This window comes from Trematomus bernacchii, unplaced genomic scaffold (genome assembly GCF_902827165.1).
Source record: "Trematomus bernacchii unplaced genomic scaffold, fTreBer1.1, whole genome shotgun sequence".
Lineage (NCBI taxonomy): Eukaryota > Metazoa > Chordata > Actinopteri > Perciformes > Nototheniidae > Trematomus > Trematomus bernacchii.
The window spans coordinates 8,304,025-8,328,516 of record NW_022988050.1 but is presented as its reverse complement, the minus strand read 5'-3'; the positions used below and the strand labels follow the sequence as shown (position 1 = coordinate 8,328,516).

General features: G+C 43.4%; 1 protein-coding gene across 5 annotated transcripts in view; it reads left to right on the top strand.

Annotated features, from left to right (window-relative positions):
• Positions 1-24,492, top strand: part of LOC117473676 (zinc finger MIZ domain-containing protein 1-like) — a 106,036-nt gene that overhangs the window by 74,458 nt on the left and 7,086 nt on the right. For 2 of the 5 annotated variants that reach the window (XM_034119407.1, XM_034119408.1), the window contains 14 exons: positions 1,287-1,392; positions 20,380-20,515; positions 20,913-21,030; positions 21,121-21,335; positions 21,449-21,650; positions 21,930-22,205; positions 22,298-22,480; positions 22,651-22,728; positions 22,843-23,011; positions 23,102-23,240; positions 23,495-23,705; positions 23,844-23,949; positions 24,047-24,207; positions 24,326-24,393. In XM_034119407.1, the coding sequence (XP_033975298.1) occupies positions 1,287-1,392; positions 20,380-20,515; positions 20,913-21,030; positions 21,121-21,335; positions 21,449-21,650; positions 21,930-22,205; positions 22,298-22,480; positions 22,651-22,728; positions 22,843-23,011; positions 23,102-23,240; positions 23,495-23,705; positions 23,844-23,949; positions 24,047-24,207; positions 24,326-24,393 (2,168 nt within the window). Of the gene's footprint in view, positions 1-1,286; positions 1,393-6,898; positions 6,960-20,379; positions 20,516-20,912; positions 21,031-21,120; positions 21,336-21,448; positions 21,651-21,929; positions 22,206-22,297; positions 22,481-22,650; positions 22,729-22,842; positions 23,012-23,101; positions 23,241-23,494; positions 23,706-23,843; positions 23,950-24,046; positions 24,208-24,325; positions 24,394-24,492 lie in introns of those variants that run through there. The other 3 variants (XM_034119409.1, XM_034119411.1, XM_034119410.1) reach the window with 3 other exon arrangements.

Here is a 24,492-nt window from a genome sequence, read left to right as displayed (position 1 = left end):
AAACAGAGCCAACGTTAAAAATAAGAATGAATTGACTTTTTTGTAATGTTTGTATTTACTTCCCAATTTCTAAGACATAAAAACACAAGAATAATTTTTTTTTTTTATACTGACAGTTTCACAGAGTATACAATATAAAGTTTGAGTGACTTCTGTATGGAAGACAATCCAACACCACAACTCAACTGACTGTGTACAATTAAAGTCCTGAAATTAGAACCACTTATTGTAACTTCTTACACTAGAATTACCATTTAGCAAAATGTCCCTCGCAAGTTTAGATTCTAATTAGACAGATAGGCCAGATATACATACTCTGTTTTGGTGTCACGTCAGGACTATACTTACAGGAGATAATGATATGGTGCAGGGAGCAATGTTCAGCTGTGCTACCTCGGGGCTTGTCTTGAACTTGGGATCGCGGCTATGAAAACCAGGCAGGCAGAGGAATCCGTCTGTAGTGAGGCATGTTGGTCCACACAGGCCTCAGTATGTCCTAAAGGTTTAAACGTCTTGAGCGGGTCTCTTTGAGCTGATAATGGCAATGGTAAATCAAAGCAACATGTACCACATAAGGGTAATTTACATCACCTCCTGTGGCATGTGATGTTTCTCTTAATGTTTCCTCACAGTGGGCATCGCGGCACCAGAGGCCACATGTCGTCCACCAAATCATATGGAAATGATAAACTTGCAGTGACTTTATCTTATGGGTGGAACGGGACCTTTGATGCTGCCGAACTTCACTCTTATATAACATTTAGGGTGTCAGGACAAAATGTTGAGTCCTTTGATGAGTTTTACTACTATCATGGTGTTTGAAATGTTTTTTAAGTCATCTATAGATTCTATGGTGTATCTACAGTATGAAATCTGGATTTAATACCAATTTCAATCAAATTAGGTAAAAAGACAATTCAGCCATCAGATTAAAGGAAGCTGTGGGTTCAGATCTGGTAGTTCCCTAATATTCTAAAATATAACTTGCATTCAAGTTAATAAGTCAGGCACAATTATTCCATGATGGTCTGTCATTGTGTATTTAAATGCAGACGTTATGTTAAAAAATGTTGGTTCTGAATATCAAATACCAAGTTTAAAGGATTGTTTACTCTTTGAAAAATAATGGTGTTTTCAGCTCTTTCTACAAGTCTCTGATTTTTATCTGAAGGTTGAATTATGATTCTTCTTTCTAGGAATAGTATAGAAGGATACAAACGAACCTCACCTCATAATAGAATGTAATATATGACTTTGTCCTGACTGCATGCTGTGTTTGTGTTCAGGTGGTCAGCCGGGTAGCAGCGCAGCAAGGCTACGACTTGGACCTGGGCTACCGGCTCCTGGCCGTGTGCGCTGCCAACAGGGACAAGTTCACTCCAAAATCAGCAGGTAAGAACAGAGTTTTCTCAACTGCCGTCTCAGGCCATCTGGCCATGCTGGCCTTTTTGAGCCCAAAGTTCCTGCCTGCATTCTTGGCAGAATTTCATAGTACCCACCCACCTCCACTACTTTAGGATCCTGACACTCCAGAAAAGCACTGTACTGTTAGACAGCCTTCTAAATGGTCTCATGATCATAGATTATTTCCAGCGCTCTACATGATACCTTTTATTGTTTTATTGCCCTCTTATATCTATAAACTTTGACTTCTTCATGTCCGATCTCACCTCCATACTTGTTCCCATCATAAACTACAGCTCGATTTGGTTTTTTCTCTTGAGTTTTAAGACAAAGTGCGTACAGCAGAATGCTCAATTTGTTCCAGGCGACAAAACTACTTTATCAGTGACCATGAGTTCCTGTTTTCACACAGCACCATCATCTCGGTACAGTGATGGATTATTGGGACAGATGTATACTGCTAAATGTTATCAAGCTGGCGAAAAAACCATGCTGAAGTACGAAGGGGATGAAGATGTATCGGCTGTCAGCAGCTTGGAAGATAACCGGAATATTTTGTTCTCCTTTACAGTTTTTGATTTGTGGTTTCCACCTGTCTTAGGTTATGAGGAAAGCGAGGTTGTGCAGTTGCCTCAGTGTGTTCGGCCTCTGCGCTGAGCCGCCCTAAGTGGAGTAGGACATGAAAGTCAAAGCCACATATTGTTTGAATTTTCTCTTGCATTTGCCTTTTCTGATTTACGGCGTCCATCTTTCACAAGTGGTAATATGAAGCTTAAAATCCTGCAATGCCACTCCTATGTCGGCCTCGAGATGGGAATCATTCTCTGCTTGCAATTAACTTACAATGCCAAATGTTCTAATTCTACTTAATGCTAAATCAAATCTCAGGCCCTACTTTATGGGCTTAGATAAGATTGCCAATTGATTCTCTGTCTGAATAATTTCCTGCTACAGTAGTCATTTGGAAAACCGGCAAGTACTCCAGTCTAGGCAGTATCCCAAAGTGCATTTCATGGACAATTATGTACCTGTATATGCATGAATATTTTTAGAGGCCTGTAAGAAGAGAGTCAATGAAAAGACTCTGAGGAGACATTCTCCAGAAGCTCTTTAGAGTGGAGGCCCCGGTCGAGGAGGTTGTTAAGGCGGAGAGAAAGCCCTCTCTGGCAGCCCAGGGAGACGGCTCTTAAACAACACTCCCACCGGGCCCCAGGGGCAGGACCCACTTCGCAGCATCCTGCGGGGCCGTTGCCCAGTGACGGGGGAAGGGAGGGAGTCACATGACGGGGCCAGGACGGCGGCAGCAGGTCAGCCATCCAACACCAGAGACAGAAGAGTTAGTGTCTGCCGTTCACCAAGGAACAAATCTGAGAGGCTGTAAAAGTGAATCCAGCATTACTCATGATGTTCATTGAGTAATCATTAATTTAGCCAAATCTGACAGTTTTTACTGGATGTGATCCAAGTTTTTTTGTATTCAAATTCTCAGCTCAGTCATCAATACGCTTAGTCTGCCATTTGTTGCATAATAGTCTTTTTTATTGTTCTGGATACAGCCAGCTTGAAACAGTTCCACCTTATGTTGGTTCTTTATCTCTACTAACAAAGGTACTTGAATAGCGCAAAGCCTGGGACTTTTATCCAAAGGAAAAAGCTTTAAAAAAGTGAAAAAGGTGCATTTGAAGCCAACTCTTTATTCTCATAACCAAAGGCCTGCCCAGTCACATTGTGTATCTTGTAATCTGCTCTGAAAATCTATGTCCATAATGGGTGGGGAGGGGGCAAGATCTCTGGTAATTACAAGAGGGGCTGCCACAGAGGGTCAATGGCTGAGTGCTAATAAGTAAATCAGATTTGGTGTCCCATTTTAACCAGGCCTAACTTGTCTTGGCTCTGACGTGGCGGAGCTATTACATTTCTGTTATGTCATCGAAATTCCTCTCTTGAACATGGGAGAAAATTGCATGGGGAAATTGGGCTGTAGGGAGGGCAGAGCTGATTTCAGCTGTAGAAAATCAATGCTCACAGTCGACTTACAGCGGAAACAGGTTGTAGCTTTGACAAATAGTTTTGACCAACACTTTAGAGACATGATATCATTAATTTAATTGCAAGAAAAAGCTTAGAAAGGCAAAAATAGACGGATAATCCTGATGACAACCGCGGTATTCTCTCGCCTGAGGAAAACTTCATTATAACCGCTTATTGAAGTGAGCAGTTTAGATGTTGACTAATCAAACAGTGTGTTTTAATGGAATCTGTAGTCTTTAATAGATGTACTCAGTTGTAGTACTTTGCCTTTTTGCAGGCGGCTCTCAATGCTCGGGAAGAGCTGGGGGAGGGGCGACTGTCTGCTCGTAGTGACCTCTTTGTGAATGAGATTAGCCTGCTCTATTAATCTGTGATTACTTGGACTGTTTTACCGCAGGGCAAAGCCATGCACGTAGAGCCTTGGTGACATCAAAGCACGGAGATCACTTTTTTCGGTGTGGATCATCTCATCAAGGCCTCCCCTCTCTCCCTCTCCATCACAGGGTACATTACAAGCCCTCTAAAGGCATCTCTCTACTGTGTCACACCCCTCCCGCAGGATGGTTCAGTCTGGTTAGAGAGCGCAGACAAAACGCCTAATCACGGTTTTTCCTCCAAGAGGGTCAGAGTGGCACATTCCCAATCGTTTGCGCCTCAGCAAGCTCTTGGAATTCCTCGGCTCTAAAGAGTGAAAGGAGGCACCAACTTATAAGAGAGGGGGGGGACCAGTCCAAGTTTTTCACTTCATTCTCTGGTGTAACAAACGCCTGGTAAAGCAGCTATTCAGCAGATAATTAGTTGGGCTTCAGCTCTCGCTCTGTCAGCATGGTTTGTCTCCACGCTTGTTTTACACATGCAAGGCTGTTTTCAAGTTTGATCAAAAGACATTGTGGGTTGTAGTTAACAGTGTCAGCACGATGATAAAAAACACATCTCAGCAACACAGTTTTTATGCTTTGTTTCATCTTTTCTTGTTGGTTGGATTGAGCGGGTATTCACAGTGTGGGACTAGGAGGGGATGTTTTGTATGCAGGCAGTCGTAGATCAACATTAGGCAGTGTGAACAACTGCTTCTTAGATTAGAAATCGAAGAATCTATCTAGGAAAAAAAAACATGACAGCTGAAGTCAGTTTTATCTATGTGTAAAATCTCAAGTTTGTCTCCAGAGGGCCTTAAAACATGCAGACATGCCACAGGTGTAGGAGTAGAATTACAGTACGGAGAAACAGAATTACAAGAAAGTACTTTAATAGAAAGTACAAACCATTTGGTCAAATCAATCAGAATTGTAGACATAAACATGATTCAAATGAAGACTTAAAGGAAAAGTAACATTGTCTGCTAAACTATGGTAATTCTGAAGACAGTAAAGTTGCAAAATATCTCACTTGTTACAAAAAAAGACCTTTAAGATAAATGTGTTTATACTTTAAACTTGAAATGGTTGTATTTGTTTATTCAAATCTAACGTATATTCGCTTTAAACTGTAGTTTGAAGTGCTGATCATACACCGGCCTTCCAGTAAAGTGGGGCTGAAGACTTAGTGGTCAGACGTGTTGTCATTAAGCTGTGGAGAAGTCTCTGATTGTACGCACAATACAGAGGTCAGATACACACACAGGAATGAAGGGCTGTAATTTCTCTTCCCGGAGATTCCCACACCAAAATGTGTTTTTTTTTACTTTCTGTCCATCTCTCCACCCTGTGTGCTCCAACATATAGTTTGTGGCTGTTCCTAAATAGAGAATAACACAATGTTGGTGGTCGAGTTTGACTGTGTCAGCAGCTGTTGAGAAATAGACAACCTTTAGTTAATTAGATTTAAACGCATATTTCAGACTTTATTTTCCAAGTATGGGATCCTTACTTTAGATGGTGAGGAGGCTGTTGTGGTTTCTGCTATTATTTTTGTCAAAAAACATTGTCATCATTGTAGGTCTGCTTTATCTCCGAGAAAAAGTCCAACACAAAAGCAGATTTTCTGAATTAGAAAAACGATATTTATGATGTAATGCTTAATGTTATCTCTTTATCCATCTTAGATTAATATTATGATATGATTCTTTTCTACCTGTTGAGCTTAAATTGTTCTTCCTAAATTCCTTTTTAACTTTTTTAAAGAAATATATATATATACTGTAAGCGATATAGCTAAGTTTGGTGCAGCCTTACATTAAACATAACACATTTTAAGCTGTATTCTGCAACACATTATTCACATTTCTCCTCAATCTCATGCAATAATGAAACTTTGGAAACTTAAGTCGTCTCGTGTTAGTAAAAAAAACCCAGTTACATGGATTGGAAAAAGCTTGGCTGCCCCAGTTTATGAAGACGGACCCGTGTCAGAGTTTACAATGTTAAAGGCTCATTATTTATGATATGAGTGTCACAGAAGCTGTAAATCTCCACTGTGTCCACTTCGGACCATCAGTGTGTTTTACACTATATGATCACTGTATGTGAAGTGTTCCAGCTATGATGGATGTGTTGACTTGCAGTAGGAGTTCAGGGCAGTAAGTCACCTGCCGTGCACTTAGCTGATAGTAAATACCAGGAGAGCAAATACGGACAGGAGATAAGAGCTTTAGAGCCCGTACGTCCTCCTCTGTCGTCGCCGTTAATATGTCAGCAGCAGCAGCAGGAGGTGATTGGAAACATCTTGTAATTTAAAGTGCAACAAAATCAGATGTTTGCATATCAGAATGAATTAACATAGCAGGTTGCGTCTCTAATTAAATGCACATTTTTGTATATTAGCCGCAGATCGGTTGACATCTGAATGCACTCTCACTGGTGTGTGTGTGTGTGCGAGTATTTTTATTTGCACGTGACAATAGATGCTTGAGACTGCCTCGGGTGTTGTGTCTACCCACAGTTTGCATGTTTTATGTGTGTGTAATTATTTATCCACAAGCTTACTGTGGCTCATGTGTGCTGAAAGACAAATGTTGTCTAATTGGCCCCTCCCTCTCTGATTCCAACCCTGTGCGCATCAGGAAGCCACAATACCCAGCCTCCTCCCCCTCCTCCTCTTTCCTCCATGCCCCTTAATTACAATGACTAGTTTGATGGATTAAGTCGACTGTATGCAAAGACCAGGTTTGGTGTCTGAAATCACCGCTCAATGTGCCCACCTAAACAGTTTCTATCACCAATGTTCCGGAGATTGCGCTGCATCTCCCCTCGTAACAAATGTTGCTTTAAATGAATTGATTGAGGCTTCTTTTACTCGTTGCTCTGGACGAGGGCCAAGATACAGGCTGTCTAGCACATTAGGCACCACCCCCCTTTGCAGGTTTGAAATGTGAGCTGCCTGCATTTTTTTCCCTCTCCTCTCCTCCCTCCCTCCTCCCCTCCCCTGCCCTCCCACCCTCCCTCCCTCCCCTCCCCTCCCCTCCCTCTCTCCCTTCTGGCGAAGTGGCTGTGGCTGCTTCTGTGTGATGTGTGTATTGGGAGAGCAAGCAATGGATCACTAGACAGAAAAAGAAGATACATCAATAACTGCTGCATACATCCGAGGTGAGGAGATAAGCATTTGGTTCTCTCTCTCTCTCTCTCTCTCACTATCTGCCCCCCCCCCCCTTTCTCTCCCCCTGTGTCTCCCCCCTCACCCCCACCCCCCTCTCTGTCTTTAACCCTTCACTGCTGCAGAAGCCGGCTCCTAATTTTAGGCTAGATTATTTGTGACGATAAGTACCTTTCTTCTTCTCTGACCACACTGGGTGTCCTCCTCTGCTCCTCGTTGCTGTATGAAGTTTCCCTTTTTTTTTTTTTTTACAGCTTATCCCTGTTTTCCCTCTCATTGTCTCTGGGGTATTTGTTGCTTGAGTGCAAAGAAACCGGTGGCAAGTACAGCAGGAGCCCATTAGCAATGACTCCATCTGTGATTGGTTTTGCCTGCGAAACGGAGAGAGCAGCCATGAATAATTGATGTGTATTGTGCAGTCAGTCACTGGACACGCAGGGAGAGAGGAGAGGAAAACAGAGGGGAGCTGCTGCCCTGAGACACTGAGGGAAACGTGGGGGGAGAAGGGAGGGAGGGGGGGGGAGGAGAGGAAGAATGTTAGAGGAAGGTGGGAGGGATAGAGAGAGAGAGAGACACAGAGAAAGAGCTTTAAAATAGCTGCTGGCTTCAGTAGTGCAGAGATTAAGGCTGCCCTGTATCGCCTTTGTTCTGCTGTTGCAGATCTGTGCTCAGAAGTGTTTCTAGACACATGAGTTCCCCTTTTTCTCTGTGCAGCGAAGAGCGAGAAATAAGCAGGGACATTGCTGGAGTTAGTCTGGTTGAAATGCGGGTGGCATTTTAGACATGGAGGGGAGGGCGGAGGGGGAGTTTTCGCCGCTGTGAATAGGACAGAGCAGCGAGCTGTCAAAAGGAGGAGACAACAGTTACAGTAAAGAGGGTTGTGTTTGCAGGGGGTGTTTTCACTGACAAGAGGGAAAGGTGGATCTGCTACTGCTGCTAAGGGTAACTTCATATTATTTCACCCCTGGGGGAGGCAGATAGAGGGCTGAGTCCTGCTTTGGTGGGTGCTGCAGGGCAACCTGCCACGTCTTAAACTAACGGAATGGGGTCTGACAGTATGACGAGTGCCTCGCAGCGCCCGCGTGATAGAGTTGCAACAGCTGACTGCTGCATTTGACCCACTTACAGCTCACACAGGAGGGGTCAAAATGGCCTTGATTATCTCTCTGAGTCGCGCTGACCTACTTGAGGCGGCGTTTTTCCACGAGACTCTTGGCAGTTTATCACACCCACTCCCCTCTGTGCCACACAGCACAAGCATCCCGACTCACTGCAGAGAAACACACTGATTTTCTCCCTATGTAGTAATTCACTGGTTTCAGATCAGTGTTTCGATCGTGTGTGGTGCACTGAGTTTTTGAAAAGGAGCAACAGGTTTTAGTTTTCAGACATTAGACTGCATTGAAATGCTAATGCACCCGTTTGTGTATGTTTGAATCAAATGAATACTTCTATCTGTCTTTGAGCATCATCTACCTCCGGCTGTATGCTTGAAAGATGGTTTTGAAAGGTTTGTATATTGCCCTTTTATTCACAGCAGTTACAATGGACTTAAATGATGAAAAGTGGTATCAAAACAAGGTTAACACTTGTCTGCACATAGCTGCGTAAACTACTTCTGTGTCACTCTTTTGCCTCATAGCTCCACATATCTGTCAGAAGTATCATTTTGTGTGATTTATTAGTGAAGTGCTTTGTTATAGTCTTTACTGAACAAACATACATTGCTGTGTCTAAAGGAGCAACCTACTAGATTTTGCGCGGAGTCTTCCTATAAAGAGAGAAAGTCAGCTGGGTCTCGTTTTCTTTTTCTCTTTTTGGCTTCACTTGACAATTCTTCTGGCATGCTGTTTTTGTTATTGTTCCCTCTATCTTATCCACTAAGAAGGGTTTTGTTTAACTGCACAGTAAAGTCCTGGTTTAGGCAATTATTCAATTATGTTTTACCCTTAATATGTGTGAGTAGGATGGCTGCCAACATGCTAAGACAGGAGAGGTTTGTCAACAGGCGGTGTTCTTAAAGAGATGTCTGGCTAGCTGTACAGCACATTTCAAACTATTCATTACTGTTGTTTTGTCAGCTTTGATGAATCTCTTCTCTGTATTGGAGATGTTCTTTTACCTACTAAGTTGAGGAATTGCAGTGACCTTTTTCTTTGGTTTGATGACATCAATCTGAGCTGTTGATAACTTTTCGCGTATTTGAAGATCATGTTTTTTTATGTGTCGTTTTCTTTTTTATGACAGAACTTCCAGCTATGAGACATTTTCACAGGATGCAGTCTGTTCAAACTTCTACTACATATATTGTGTTCACCGCTCCAATCAAAATCAAAAGAGATAAATCTTAGAATAAGAAGTTGACAAGGCAAGCAATACAACCAGCCAACCCGTAAAATAGATCATGAATAATGATATTTTTTCATCTCAACAAACTCTAGATAGTGAACAATCACAGTGTACTTAATTGGAATATACTTGTCATTCAATATTTGACACAAAATTCTGACTACGTGTTATGTGATCTCTGAAAATCACAACCAGAGTTTTAAACTTGCATTGAAATGCCAATGTGTAAGCGTAGGTGGAGTTTCCTGCTCACATCAAAGGGGAACACAAGCGTATCCGCCTACTTGTTATTCTCTCTGTAAGTCCTTTAAAGAACAAACAACAGCATCCAGAGGCAGACTTCAGTGGGTGAGCTGTTATTTGATCTTAATTTATGATCAATCGCATAGGTGCAAAGTAATCATCAGTCGGTGTGGATCAGGTATCAGAGTGCAGAGCAGTGGAAATACTTAACTTGATCTCTATCTACAGCAGTGAGTTAGCTTCTGCAGAAAGGGAGTAAAGTCTTTCACACAATCCTTTAAGGCCCCGGCTCCACGAGGACGAAAACGGGTTGAATCCGCATATTTCTCATGCGTATAGCCCTCTAAGCTCGACGACGCCGTAAGGGAAACGTAGAAACAGACCCCGCAAACGACAACGGGTCCAAAGGTGGATAGATCTGGGAACGGAGCGCTCTGGGGGGTCCAACGGGGCCGTGGAGTCGCCTATACGGTCATTCGTTTTCATAGCCCCGCCTCTCCCCACCAGATTCAGATTCAGATTATTTATCTTTATCTCGATATGAACATAAACGCGAGTGAAGTCTAATCTGACAGGACGGAGACACGCAGCTCCTCCGGCTGTGAAGCAGCGGGAGCAAAACACACACTTCAAATCAGATCACCACCCTTAGCTATTTTAATTACCTCTCAAACTACCTAAACTAGTTATAAATATGTTTATTTTTACTGTCGGGTTTACTTACTGGATCAGCTGCTGCATGAGGAAGCATGAAGATTTAAACTTTAACACACATTGACCGGCGAAAAACTCTGCGCGGTTCCCTCCGCCCCCACCGCGGAGAAAAAACAGAAGTGCAGCCATGACAACCATTCTTCTTCGCTGCTTTTGTGGAGGAAGTTGCTGCTTTTGTGGAGGAAGTTACAGCGCCACGTACAGGCTCGGCATATGTACTGCAGCTTTTCCAGCGTTTGGATGTAAACGGAGCCGTCTCGTGGAGCTTGACACAATCCGGTGTATATTGCGTGGGGACGGAAGGTTTTTTGCGGTTGCATTTGCGTTACTCCGATGCGTTTTGCCGTATTTGTTCTCGTGGAGCCGGGGCCTCAGTGTGGTTAAGAAAGCAGTGAAAAGATGCTTTCAGAGGTCAGATAAGAGAGATCTTTAACTGGAGAGGAACCAGAAAATAATGCTGAGACAGTAATAAGAGATTACAAATAACGCTATTGGACGATGCTAAAGCTTCCCATTGAAGAGGAATTAAGTAATCTGTGACCTTTATCAACCTTTATAGCTGTAGAGCAGAGATTTCAGTAATACTTCTTACACATGGGGCACAATCCACATCTACACACATCATTGTCTATCTTAAAAAGCTATGGATTCAATCAATAGTAACTGAGAAGTGTAAGCTCATTATTTAGCAAATATCCTATGGTGATTATATGTATCACCAAGGAGAACAATACGCTATCTAGAATGGCACATGGAGAAAACAGACCTCCAACAAGGCCAAGGGTGCATTCACATGCTCCTGGGATATTCCAAATTCTCAAGTTGGGAAGTTGCTCTTCAGACTTTGGTGTGTTCATGGGCTTCAAGTCTGTTGTGACAATAAAGAAGACGCGTTTAACAAGTTGTTGTTGTTTCAACTTGAGGGGACATTCCTGTGAGTTGAACCAGTTTGGAACTCATTTTCTCAAATTATTTTGACACCAAATGGATGCAGCACAAGTGCCCTATGATTCAACATTAGTTAAAGTGATACATCATCATTTTTAATCTGCCTGTGATTCGCACCACTCAAAAATGTGATGGGTTCTTACTGATAATACTACACCCTTCTACTAAGTCTCATTCAAATCAGATTGGTAGTATTTCCATAATCCTGCTGACAGACAAATAAACTAACCAAGCCCAAAACATAACATCATTTTTGTTGTGTGTGTAGCAGGAATGTCATGTCACTTAATATTATCGTAATATTGTACCACAACAAAGTATTATCTATTCAAAGTGTTTTTGCAATTCCGTCATATTCTCATTTGAAGTATAGTATTTTCAATCATTCTCTCCTTTTCCTATAGGTCTTTAGACAGTGTGTGAAGTTATGACCTGATATATCTCTCTCATAGGTTGTGTCTGGATAAGGGAGCGTCTAATTATCAAATGTTTGTCATTAAGTGAATATCGTAGACATGTTTGTAAAGTACAGTAAAATGTAAAATTTGAACCCTACAGAAACCAGCTGCTGCAGGAGGTGTCAGTCTGACTCAGGTACTTGCTGTGTGTCGCACAGGAAACTCATTGGCTGAATCCAAACTACCATCCTCATCACAGTCCTTACAGTATGTCCTCACACAGCGCGTGTCGACATACTGTACATGGAATGACATCAGATGTGCTTTTTTTTGGTTGGTCATTTAGAAAAAGCTCCATGGCTGCTGTTGTGTTGTCTGTCGGAGTTTTCCAGTATGAAGCATGTCACACATGTAGTTTTATCATCTTGCCTGCATCACAGTTCACACTTTCGTTTTGTTCGCAGCTGTTCATCGAAGCCTTTTACAATATACTTTTATGCTTTGCTCTTCTTGGTGGTTTTTATGTTAATTTATCCCCCCCGCCTACACACTTCTGAGACATAGTATTAATAGCAGTTGTGAACATATCTTATACCAGAGTTAGAATAAAGTGATGAAACGTTAATGATAGCTGTAAGGAAACTAGGAAAACTAGCACAAATGATAATATAACAAATAAGAGATTATATAGAAGAAATACAGTTTCAGTCCTGGGCATATATAGAAGGGCAAAATTAAATGATACATGATATGTGTAATTAATATATATTTTAACATTATTTGTATACAAAATAACAGAAGATTAACTGAGAATAACGACAATAACATATCATTTTAAAAAAGCATTAAAAAAAAAACATTTACGGTATGAAATGCATTATCTGCTGTATAAAATAGATTTTAAGATTAATGAAACATTATTAGGAATGCAGGAATTCAGTTTAAAGTAATGAGATGAATACGCCAAAATAGAAACAAAATATCTTTCTCCGCAGAATGTTATTTTCTTAATTCTGTCATTAAAGCATATGTGTAAGAAACAATTAGCATAAGATCAATCTCAGTTTGCCTAAAATGGATATAGTTGTATTGTTTTTGTTTGGCCTGAGTGTTTATCACACTAAGGCTTTTTATCCAAATGCTGCGCTGTTGCACATATGGACGCCTCTAATGAGGCTTGAGGGGTGCCGGGCCCCGACCCAGGCTCCTCCAGTGTCTGCTCCTACTGTACTTCTGAGGGGAGGCTTTGACCCCAGGCCCACTGAGAAAAGGTCGCAGGTGAATCAGCCACCAGCGTATGCCGGCGTGACACTGCCGGCCCTGCCCAGCACCCTGAGGTGGGCACTAGTCCGGGCACATCTGCTCCGTGCCTAATTAGTATCATTGTAGACGAGGGCTTAAGGCTGGGCCTTGGTTAATAGCAGCCTGTTGCTCGGGGAAACAGTCTGGCTCCTGTAAGCAGCTTCTTTGCCGGTCTGCTCGTCTGATAATCTGGTGCACGGTTAAAAACACACTCTGTGCTGGTGTCTGGACCCTCAGTGTGGTCAAGTGATAGGGTTGTCACTTTTACTAGTCAATAAAGAGGCCTTTCCCTGGCACTAGGCACTACTTTTACATGCTTGAGCTCCTTAATAAATATATGCATGCATTATATTTTAAGATATTATTTTCATTTGTTTCCACCCATTTCTGTACTGCAGGAACACCAGTTTGTAAAATCTTGAAACTTCAGTTGAGTAATTAACAGTGAATCATATGAACCACATGAAGTGTAGTTTTATAGAACTTGTAAAAACTTCTTGAAAAGCTATATAAAACAAGAAAACAACAACATTAGTAACATTTTGAAAATAGACAAAAGAACAAAACATCACGTCTATCACTACGTGGTAATGAAGTCCCCATTTTTCAATTAAAAATGCATTTCCATTCCAGATATTTATTTGATTGTTATGTTTTTCACAACTTAAGTTAAATAAATTAGGGAAATGGTAGGAAAGAAAATGTCAACACAATGGCATGCTTTACTAAAAGTTAGCGTTTAAGTATACTGCATAAGTTAAAGTGCTAAAACATACATAACCACTGCTGTTGTTCTTTGAGGAAACTTGACCTCAGACACTTTAACACATTGTTGGCAGGCCTGAGGTCCTGAATTAAGACATACAGATGTAGGTTTGGATGGAGTTGTGCTCCCAATCAGCTTAGGGTGGCATGGCGCGACATACAATAACAGATTGAATGTTGGTCGAGGGAGATGTTTGGCTTAAATGCATAAGGACTTAATTCTCACCAGGGGGTAAAACTCTATGGATTTCCACCTCCGTGCTTCCGAGGGACCATGAATAGCATGCCCTGTTTTTGATGAAGAGATTTGTTGCATGTGCCAAGAGAGATTATCTTTTAAAACATTGGCCTGCTTTGGCGAAGTTTGGTTCCTGAATAACCATGACCAAAATATGTCAGTCAGAGTAATGAGATCTGCATACATTCGGTGTATGGTGGCGTATCTTGCATCATGTTAATTCTAAAGATATACAGTATACAGATTTTGATCGTTAACATGTGATCACGGGTTTAATTCAAATGTGTTTGAACTTTTTTGAAGATTTAAAAAAAAGGAATCCTGCATTTGTATATGTATATAGATAGAAATGAGCATCAAAAAGTGATAAGCTGGATATATAAATACAAAAGTCCTTAAAAAAACAGAAGTGAGAAGTTAAGAGGAACTAAGAGACATATTTTCTATCATCTCAGGAATGCAGTTTTAAGACGTATTTAATGTTGCAACAAGTAACACATTAGGTCATAAAACAGCAACCCAGAATCGGCAGAATTTTATTTTTCTTCACGTTGCCTCTACATGGCCACATATGCTTGTGGCCTCACTAGAACCTTTTTGGCACAAGTCCAAGTGTCCCCCCCCCGTCCCCCGTCCCCCAGTTCTCCTTGCCGGATGGACATGGCACGACATTGCGGCCATGTGGCCAGCAGGAGGCTGTATTTAAGCCGGGGCAGCTCTGAAATGGGCCATAAAACCTAGCCAGCATGTCTGGCTCCCCATGAGGCAGCGGGCCTAAGTACTCATTGACAAGACTCCAACATCCCTGACTTCCCAGAGAGAGAGCGGCAGAGGAAATAATACAAGGAGAAAAAAAGCAGCAGACAAAGATGAGGTGCAGACAGGAGGCGGGTGTCTGGCCGATATAGACAGACTGTTTTATAACTGTTAGCACTAATGCTTTCAATCCACAACATGTAGCTGCTTCTCATACTTTCCCACTGCTACACACTCACTGCCATTGTAATCTTTTATTTGTTTTTCAGCTCATTTTCGCTTAATGAGATAGCTCCTTGACTGCGTATTTAAAGGACCTCAGGGAATATACCACATTTTGAAACCACATGGCAGCCATGACATTTACATGTTCCCGCTTCACACATCCTTCCCACTTCATCGGCTTTCTGAAAACATCACTCACCCTGAATTATGTCACGAAATGCCTCAAACAACTTCAAGATCTTAGTAACTGAGCTAATGAAGTCAGTTTACAGACTCGTTTTTACGACATCCAGTTCACACTCGCTTCCGTGCCGCAGCGTAGCAGAGTTGAGAGGGTGACCAGAGAGGCAAAATGTGTACCATGTGTTCAAGGCGGTGTATTTATCGCACAATAGAAGTAACAGTTCTGGTCTGTCAGGGGATGACAGGGTATAACCTGTTCCACCAGCCCCTCAAAAGACTGCATGATGAACGAGTCGCTTCCATTTCATTATCAAATTGGCAATGATGAATAATTGGTGGCATCTGTGAAAAGACAAAAGAGAGTTTCGATTGCTGCCAGGCGGGCATCCATGGCTCTGTGGCGACTGTGGCGGATGGCGAGAGGGAGATGATTTACGATTCAGCCGGTATTTTACACAGGACAATTTGGCAACGGCTGTAAGTCACAGCAACCCGTTTTCATGAGGTTTTCCATACATTTTTAGGTAAATCCCAGATTCCAGGAAGCCTACACAAGCGAGAAATGATTTGGCTTAAACTAAACATGGCTGCTTTGCATGGCCTCTTAGGTGCTTTTCAGTAACCAGGGATACTAGGGCTCCCTAGACTCTCTCTTATTTTAATTGACTTTGGCCTGCAGGAGGCTTGTGTCCATTCAAACCGTTCTGGGCAGAGAGAGAGAGTGGAGGGAGGGAGGAACAGAATGTGAATAGAGCTCTCTCAGAAACTAAAGAGTGCAGCCCACTAGAGCCGTTCTTGTTAGTTTGCTCATGGTCTTTGTTCTTCTCTCAGCCCTTCTGGCTAAATGTCTTTAAACAAGCCGTTTGGGGGCTGTGATTCTCTCCGACAGGTTTATTGCAAAAATTGGATTGCGATGTTATAGTTAGTTTGGGAATAAGTAAGGAAGTGCTGCTGATAATGTGAGAGTGATGTGATGACTGGTTGTATGCTGTATGTCTGTGTGGATGTGAGTGTCCGAGCCATGTGGGACGATGCCAGGTGGGAGTGCAGGGTGGACAAGGGAGCAGGTGTCTATTAGATACAGACCAGAGAGGGAGGGAGGGGAGGGAGGGGTGAGGATCATAAGAGCTCTTGGCATCTGCCTTACCTGCTGCCTCCACTACGGTCCCCCTGCCAGTAAAGGGAGGGAAAGAGGGAGGGGAAAAAGTATTGGAAAATGTTCTGGAGAATGCAGCAAGTGAAGGAGTAACCTTTAATGGTGAAATATCATGTTGTGTTTCTAGGGTTATCCTCTCCCACAGGTAGCTGTTGCAGCACAACATTACATTTATTTTTATTCAAGCATCCACGTTAACAATATACATGTGAATGGAATTGTATTTTTTTTAAGTTTAAAAAATGAACATGTTTTCATAGCATATATAAGAATGTATTTATATTTTACGTAGAGGGATAATGGGAGTATTACCGTAGATACCTGGAGAATACCTTTGGGTTTATTGTGGTGATACACTGCTACAATAAACAGATGTATTGTTAATTAGCCTATAGTTGCAGGTTATTTGTGATACGAAGGACATTGGGATAAACTCTCTTGACTGAAAAGACTTGTTTTACGACTTCCTTATCATGTATTCACACAAAACTTGAAAAGACAAACCGGTCAAACTGACCAGTCACAGTTCTTCCATTTCCTATGTGGCATAATAGCTACCATAGCCCCAATGTGTAGTTACATTCTTTGAGATGGTCTAGCATGAACAGTCTAGATAATGAGCCTTTGCATTGTTCATCAAACTTAAAGTGAAAATGATTTTGTTTCCGGAAAGAGCTATTCTTTCCTTCAGCAGCACAAATGAAATATTTCTCAAAGACACAGATATCTCAAAACGCTAGCAAAACACAACAACTAATCGCCAAAGGCACCATGTCATTTGGGTGAAGTGACCCTTTAATCCCGAGGCCCTTTTCTTTTGCTAGAGCAGAAAGAGGCAAAATGGAGGCATTTAATCAGCACAGTTTATCTCTGTTCCTGCTGTCTGAATTTGTGGGGAAAGTTGGGGTGGGGGAGAATTATCATTGGAAAGAGCATTGAACAACTGTCAGGGATGCAGTCCATGTCGTTTGTCATGTCTCCCCGGGGCTTTATGACGGAGAGTGAAGCTGGAAGCTGCGGGCCCTGCCACTGAACCACCCATCTCTTCCCAGCAGATGCATTTACCGCCCTTCAGTGTGGCTGACCATCAGGCCGCACAGCTGAGCACCAGAATATCAATACGGCTCAGACTCAGCCGGGCTCCTGGGACTATACACAAGGCAAACAGGATAGGCTTCTCTCCTTATGGAAGACAGAGACCCATAGTCACCAGGGAGAGCAATGTAAACAGAGCTAAAAGATGCTCTGTAGCGCCAAATGGCACTTTGATTCAACAGTCGTGGTGATTTGGAAGCACTACACCTGAAACTATTGTATCCACTTTTTGCTCTTGTGGCACAGATGAGTCTATTAAAGGGTCGTCTGAGCGAGGAAGGAAGAACAACAGTAATCCTTTTGTGTTCGTCATCCGCTCTGTCCTGAGAGATGCTTAGGTGAAGGAGGGAGAGACTGTGAGGAGTAAGGTGTTCCTCCTCCTGTCATATGAAACCTGAAGTTTATCCTCTGAGTCAATGATAGAGTGCCTCTCCTTTAAACAGGTTGGTGCTCAGCAGAGGTGATCATTTAGTGTGGTGATAAGCCCTTTATCTAATGGTGGGGTAAAGTAATTCCTTTTTAAGTGGCAGCACTGGTGTTTTTCTTTCTCTCTGCTGTTTTTCCTCTACTTCTCTTAGATATGTTTTGTAATTTTGCTGCTTGTCTGCGGCTGTTGATATCGGCCTCGGTGTGAAACGACGAAACCGTCCCCGCAGCCAGACGGCCTCTCATTGCCACAGTTAGGGGATAAATTGTGGAGACATGTTTATCAACATAGAAGAAGTGCAAGTTACCCCTTGTTGGAGGAGAATAATGGGACCTAATTGAGCTGTAACATGCTGGCTGATCGCCAGGCCCTTGAATTGAAAACTCAATCCATCAGAAAGGGGTCCGGGGAGAGGGAGGGTGCTGTTGAAACACTGGAGGACGTTCTAACATAGATGTGAAACTCGTAAACCTATTAGCCGCACTTGGACGCGGTTCCATTTAATTAAAGCTAACCTACAAATCTGTGCATCTACCTGCCAGTGTGATGTTTTTCAGGAGAACAGCACCTGAGAGGCCTTTCCTGTCGACCAAAGCGCAGCCGATGTAAAGTCAGATCAATCCTCAGGAGGAGCAACACAGCCTGTCTCCTGGCACCTGCCTTGCCAAGAACAGGAGGCAGGGATGAGGAGGGGGAGGGGGGGGGGGGGGGGGGAAGAGAGAGAAAAAGAGAGGAAGCATGGGTGGGAAGGAGGAAAAACCCAGCTGCCTCTGTGCCTGAGCCCCGTGCTGCTTTTAAAGGAGTGGGAGGTAGGGGAGGGAGAGGAGAGGGAGAGGCAGAGAGACTGCTGGCACCATCTGTACATGTCTTTTGTATTCCAGCCCTCATCTTTACACAGAGCGAGGCTGGTGTGCTCAGTGTTCAAATGAAAGGAGAGGACGTGCCTTTTGGGGTGCGATGCTCTGAGAGGAGAAGGTGTGTGTGTGTGTGTGTGTGTGTGTCGATGCTGAAATTCAGTTTTGTCCTTCGGAAATTCGGCGCCACTCAGAGGACGTCTCATGTCCTATTTATTCTTACCTCTATGCTGTAAGCCAGTGTGGTGTCTCTCCTTATGTGTGTGTCAGTAGGCTCTGTTTGCAAGCACTCATGTGTGGTCAAATCTCTGGGTTGCCATGTTTGTGATGGGAGTCAGAAGCTTTTGTTTGTTCCTTCCTCCCATCAGCCCCATTAGCCTGATGCTTCCTCTCTCACTGACTCACTCAACCTATCTCTCTTCCTCTCTGTCACTGTCTCTCTCCCCCCTCTGTGTAATATGTGCTGTGGCGGCCCGTCCTTGCTTGTGGCAGCAGGGTGGATCTGCCTGCGAGGACTGTCTGCTGTCATATTGACGTGGCTTTTTTTTTGCGCGAACCACAGCTAAAATCACCATGTTCTCTGTATCCCCCCCCACCCCCCCACCTCCCTTCCCCTCGCTCGTCGCTCCTTAGTCTCTGTAGAAGTGCTGTGAATCATAAGAGGAGGTGGTTGCCCTGCTCTTTGATTGAATCCACATTTCCTTTTTCGTCTGACGCCACAGAGAGAAGCTAGAAGGAGGCAGGGAGAGGGAGAGAAAAAGCGAAAGTGAGTCTTTTGTAGTTGGCACAGTACAAAACATGCACTGCAGATGAAAAGCATTCGATCAAACCCACTCTGTGGTGGCTACCTAACCGAGTGGTAGGTAGGAAGGAGGACAGGAGGAGAGGAGGAGAGGAGGAGAGGAGGGAAGGAGGGAAGGAGGGAAGGGCTGGAGTCCATTTGCGGGCCCAGAGTGAACCCTAGTGGCCAGGAGATGCAGTGACATGCTGGATTTAAAGCTGATCTTTAGTATTGCAGCATAAAGAAACCCAAACATTACATTATCTATTGTTATTTGTATCAACTGCTGTAGAGCTTATTTGCATGTTGAAATGTTACAAGGTGAGCTGCTCCTCAACTGGCAACATTGTATCTCTCACTTTACTTATTTGACTTATTAAAAAAAAAAGGATTCATGTCGATTTCTAGTAAATTACAGTGAACTAAATCACCACTAGTTGGGTGGTGCACTACACAAACTAAAATGTGGCGGACTGTAAACGGCAGGTAATGTGTTCCTTGCTGCTAGCATCAACATTGATAAGTAATACATTTAACTTCTACACTACAATAAACATAAACCTGTCAAAAATAATCAAATAATGAGTTCATCTAAATAAACTAACAAATTAAAATAACATTGTTTAATCAGTAGATTATTTAAAAAAAAAAAGGCCTACATTTTTGTATTTGTTTGAAATGTTTTTGGTATATATTATTTTAGTGTGTACTGTACATGTTTCTGGTTTTTTGTTCTGTTATTTTGCGCAGACAGCCCTCCCCAATTTGTCAGTGTATTTTGCACAAAGATACACATCATTTTGTCAGTCAGGCTTGTTTTCAGAAGCTTCTGTTCTTAAGTTGTTGTTTTGTCTGCCCTCGTTTCCTCACATAATCACTTCTTGCAGGTGTTTGCAGCGCTTGCAGTAGAGGGCTGTTACCTCTGCAGTTATTTCTCACAGGATTTCACTAATGCACTCTTCCTCTGCTCTCCTTCCAGCTCTTCTGTCCTCGTGGTGTGAGGAACTTGGACGCCTCCTCCTCCTCCGTCACCAGAAGAGCAGGCAGAACGAGCCTCCGGGAAAAGTGCCCATGCAGCCCCCCATGAGCTCCATGAAGCCCGGCCTCTCACACGGGTCAGTGTTCACACTGCTGCGCTTTTTGGCTTGAGTGTAAGGTGTGTTTATATGTATGTGTTAGCTGTGTGAACAGACAGACCAGGCCCTTGGGGAAAGCCCTTCCTCTCCACATGAAGCCCGGTGTTCCTCATGGATCAGTGGAGAGACAAACTGCCAGACTAACTGCTTGTCGCACAGTCAATTGGGAATAAATACATCACAACCTCTAAAATATTTAGTTAATAATTACAACACAATGTATTTGCATTGCAAGAGGAAGAACATGCTTTTATTTTATAATCCTAACAATCCTTTTTGTTCCCTGTGCCTGTACTTTTGTACACGGCTAATATTTGTGCAGTGACGCAAGGCACATTTTGTTCAGCTTACATGATGTTTGTTTATCCATCCTCAGCAGAGATGGGTCTTTCCCCTACGACTCAGTTCCCTGGCAACAGAACACCAATCAGCCTCCAGGTTCGTTGTCGGTGGTTACCACCGTCTGGGGCGTGACCAACACGTCGCAAAGCCAGGTGAGATCCCTTACATGTCCAACAAAGGACGAGGTTTCTTGTTAAAGCACACAACATTTACACGAGTATATCTCTCTGTATGTCCAACAGGTGTTGGGGAACCCCATGGTGAACAACAACAACATGAACCCTGGGGGCAACCCAATGGGATCGGGTATGTCTGGGAACAATCCCGGGATGAACTCCCCTCAGTTCTCCGGTCCTCAACAGCAGTTCCCCAACAAAGGCAACTCCAACCAGGGCTACATGCAGCAGGGCATGTACGGACGACCCAACTACCCTGGAGGAGGGGGCTTTGGTGGCAAGTAAGTGGACAGAGGCTTTGCGCCGGTTGTTGCATTGATAGAAATTGCTTACAGAGAAGTTATTCTGATAGTTAAAACTCTCTGAGCTCATATTATGTTCCCCTTTGTCATAGTTACCCTGGAGGGCCTAACGGTGGACCCGGAGGAATGGGCATGCCTCCACACTCCCGCCCTCAGTCAGACTTCACCCAGCCTGCCGCTGCTGCCGCCGCCGCCGCAGTTGCTGCCGCTGCCGCCACGGCAACCGCCACGGCCACAGCGACAGTAGCTGCCATGCAGGAAACCCAGAACAAGGACATGAGTCAATATGGACCGGTAGGACACGACAAACAACTGATAGTCCCTCAATGACTTGTAATAGTAGCAGTAGTACTAGAACAGGAAGCAAAGAGAAGTGAATTTAGGGTTATTTGTGAATAAGGATAAGTCTATGTTAAGTGTGAATAATTGGCTGAAATATAACTTTTGCTAGATAGTTATTTTAGCTATAACAAATGCTGAGCCTGTTGGTCATTTGTGACATTTAACTAGCAACATTTTTCCACTTTGACAGTCAACCTGCAGTTGGATGATTGAACCAATTTTATCTTCCAGATGAGTTCCTCTTTCCAGATGGGACCAAACCAGGCGTACAGCAGCCAGTTCATGAACCAGCAAGGACCCCGCGGCCCTCCGTCCATGCCTGGGAACATGGGCGGTGGCATGAACCCATCCAACATGAGCGGGCCCCCCATGGGAATGAACCAGCCCAGGGGCCAAGGCATGGGGCCTTTCAATGCCCACGGCCAAAGGATGCCCCAGCAAGGCTATGCAGGACCCCGGCCTCAGGGCATGGGTATACAGGGCATGAAAAGGCCGTACCCAGGGGAGGTGAGTCAATGTGAATTCAACACGTTCACCTTCACGTTTTAGCTTGTTTGCTGTATGATGAATGTATGTGTTTGTCATCCCTGCATCCACAGCCAAACTATGGTGGGCAGCAGTATGGACAAAACGGCCAGTTCCCTACTCAGCAGGGACCATACCCCACACCCAACCCCTCGAGGCCGATGTCATCCCCCACTTACCCCGGCCAGAGGATGCCAGGACAGCAGCTGCAGGGTCAATACCCGCCCCCCAGTGGTGCCATGGGCCAATACTATAAGGTGCCGTCATTAATTGTAATGTATAGAAAATGTTCTGGGAAAATATATAAATCCTATCCACCAGACTGTCCAACAACAAAATACAAACTAAATTATGTTATTAATCACATATTAGAGGTTATTTTGGAGGTGGAAAAACTAATTTTTGTATTTGTTTTATCAAATTGCAGCAAGAGCCACCTTTTAATGGCCAAACAAATAACTTCTCTGGGAGTGGATATCAGTACAGCCAGGGTAATATGAATGGGGTAAGTTCATGTTTTTACTCATTTAGTTTTATCACATTATTATGTCATACACCTGGTTGTGCTTCTCACAGTCCCATAAACATTGGATCAACTAATCGATTTTTTCCCCTATAGCCTCCCAGACCGGTGGGTAACTACCCTCACTCCCCAGTGCCAGGCAACCCCACCCCTCCAATGACCCCAGGAAGTAACATCCCTCCATACCTGTCGCCAAACCAGGACGTGAAACCACCCTTCCCTCCGGACATCAAACCAAATATCAACGCTCTCCCTCCCCCTCCAGGTCAGTAACTGGAAACATTTAATTGAAGTGTCATTTATTCCTTTAAAACATCATGATAATCTAACTGTGGCTCTTCTTCAACTAATGTAGCCAACCAGGAGGAGCTGCGGCTGACGTTCCCAGTGCGGGACGGAGTAGTCCTCGAGCCCTTCAGGCTAGAGCACAACCTGGCTGTCAGCAACCACGTCTTCCATTTACGGCCCTCGGTACACCAGACGCTCATGTGGAGGTAAGATATCACACTTAGATTATTGTCATTATCTACTCCCCTCTCAAAGAAAAGTCACTCTCCTGTCTGGAGCTTCAACAGCTTCAAAAATCTAGTAGTGAAGATTCATTCTGATGCCAAATGATAACATCATCCTAGATGTAGCCTCCCATCACTGGCAGTCTGTTTGTTTTAGAATTGATTGGGACGAAATATCTCTGTATATTACTCTGTTACACTTCCAAATGAACATCTATATTTTCTTCTCTGTGCAGATCAGACCTGGAGCTGCAGTTTAAGTGCTACCACCACGAAGACCGTCAGATGAACACCAACTGGCCGGCATCGGTCCAAGTCAGCGTAAATGCCACGCCACTCACCATCGAGCGGGGCGACAACAAGACCTCCCATAAACCCCTGCACTTGAAACACGTATGCCAACCAGGAAGGAACACAATCCAGATCACAGTAACTGCCTGCTGCTGTGTGAGTACACTCTCCAGATTGAAATAATAATATTTAATGCTACAGCTTAGAATAAAAGTAAAAAAAAATGATCAATCCAGTTTCATTATTTTGGGTGTTTTGGGTGTGGGATAGTAACAATTGTGTTTTCTCTTGCAGTCGCACTTGTTTGTGCTGCAGCTTGTCCACAGGCCATCAGTCCGCTCTGTCCTCCAGGGCTTACTAAAGAAGAGGCTTCTGCCTGCAGAGCACTGCATCACCAAAGGTATCACCAAAGAACACAGTCACATTTTGCACCCTATGTCCTGATCATTCTCAGAGTCTTTGCTTACGCACCATATTTCTCTCCTACTGCTGTAAAGTTAAGAGGAACTTCAGCAGCGTAGCAGCGTCATCGGGGAACCCAACGCTCAACGGAGAAGATGGCGTGGAGCAAACAGCTATTAAAGTTTCCCTCAAATGTCCAATCACCTTCCGGCGAATACAGCTTCCAGCAAGAGGACATGACTGCAAACACGTTCAGGTAAACACCTCAGAGATAAACAAACACACTAGGAGTCAGAAAGCTGATGACTAAAGGGAAAAGTAATTTTAAAATAGTGTCATGGATAAAAAATGAAACTCTTTTTCTCTTCTTGCAGTGTTTCGATTTGGAATCATATTTACAACTGAACTGTGAGCGGGGTACATGGCGATGTCCTGTATGCAAGTACGTTTATTAAGCTTTAACAGATAACAGTATTTACCCTGTGTATAGCTTTAACTGGAATCCTCATAGTTGTCTCTCTTAACATTTTAAACCCTTTCT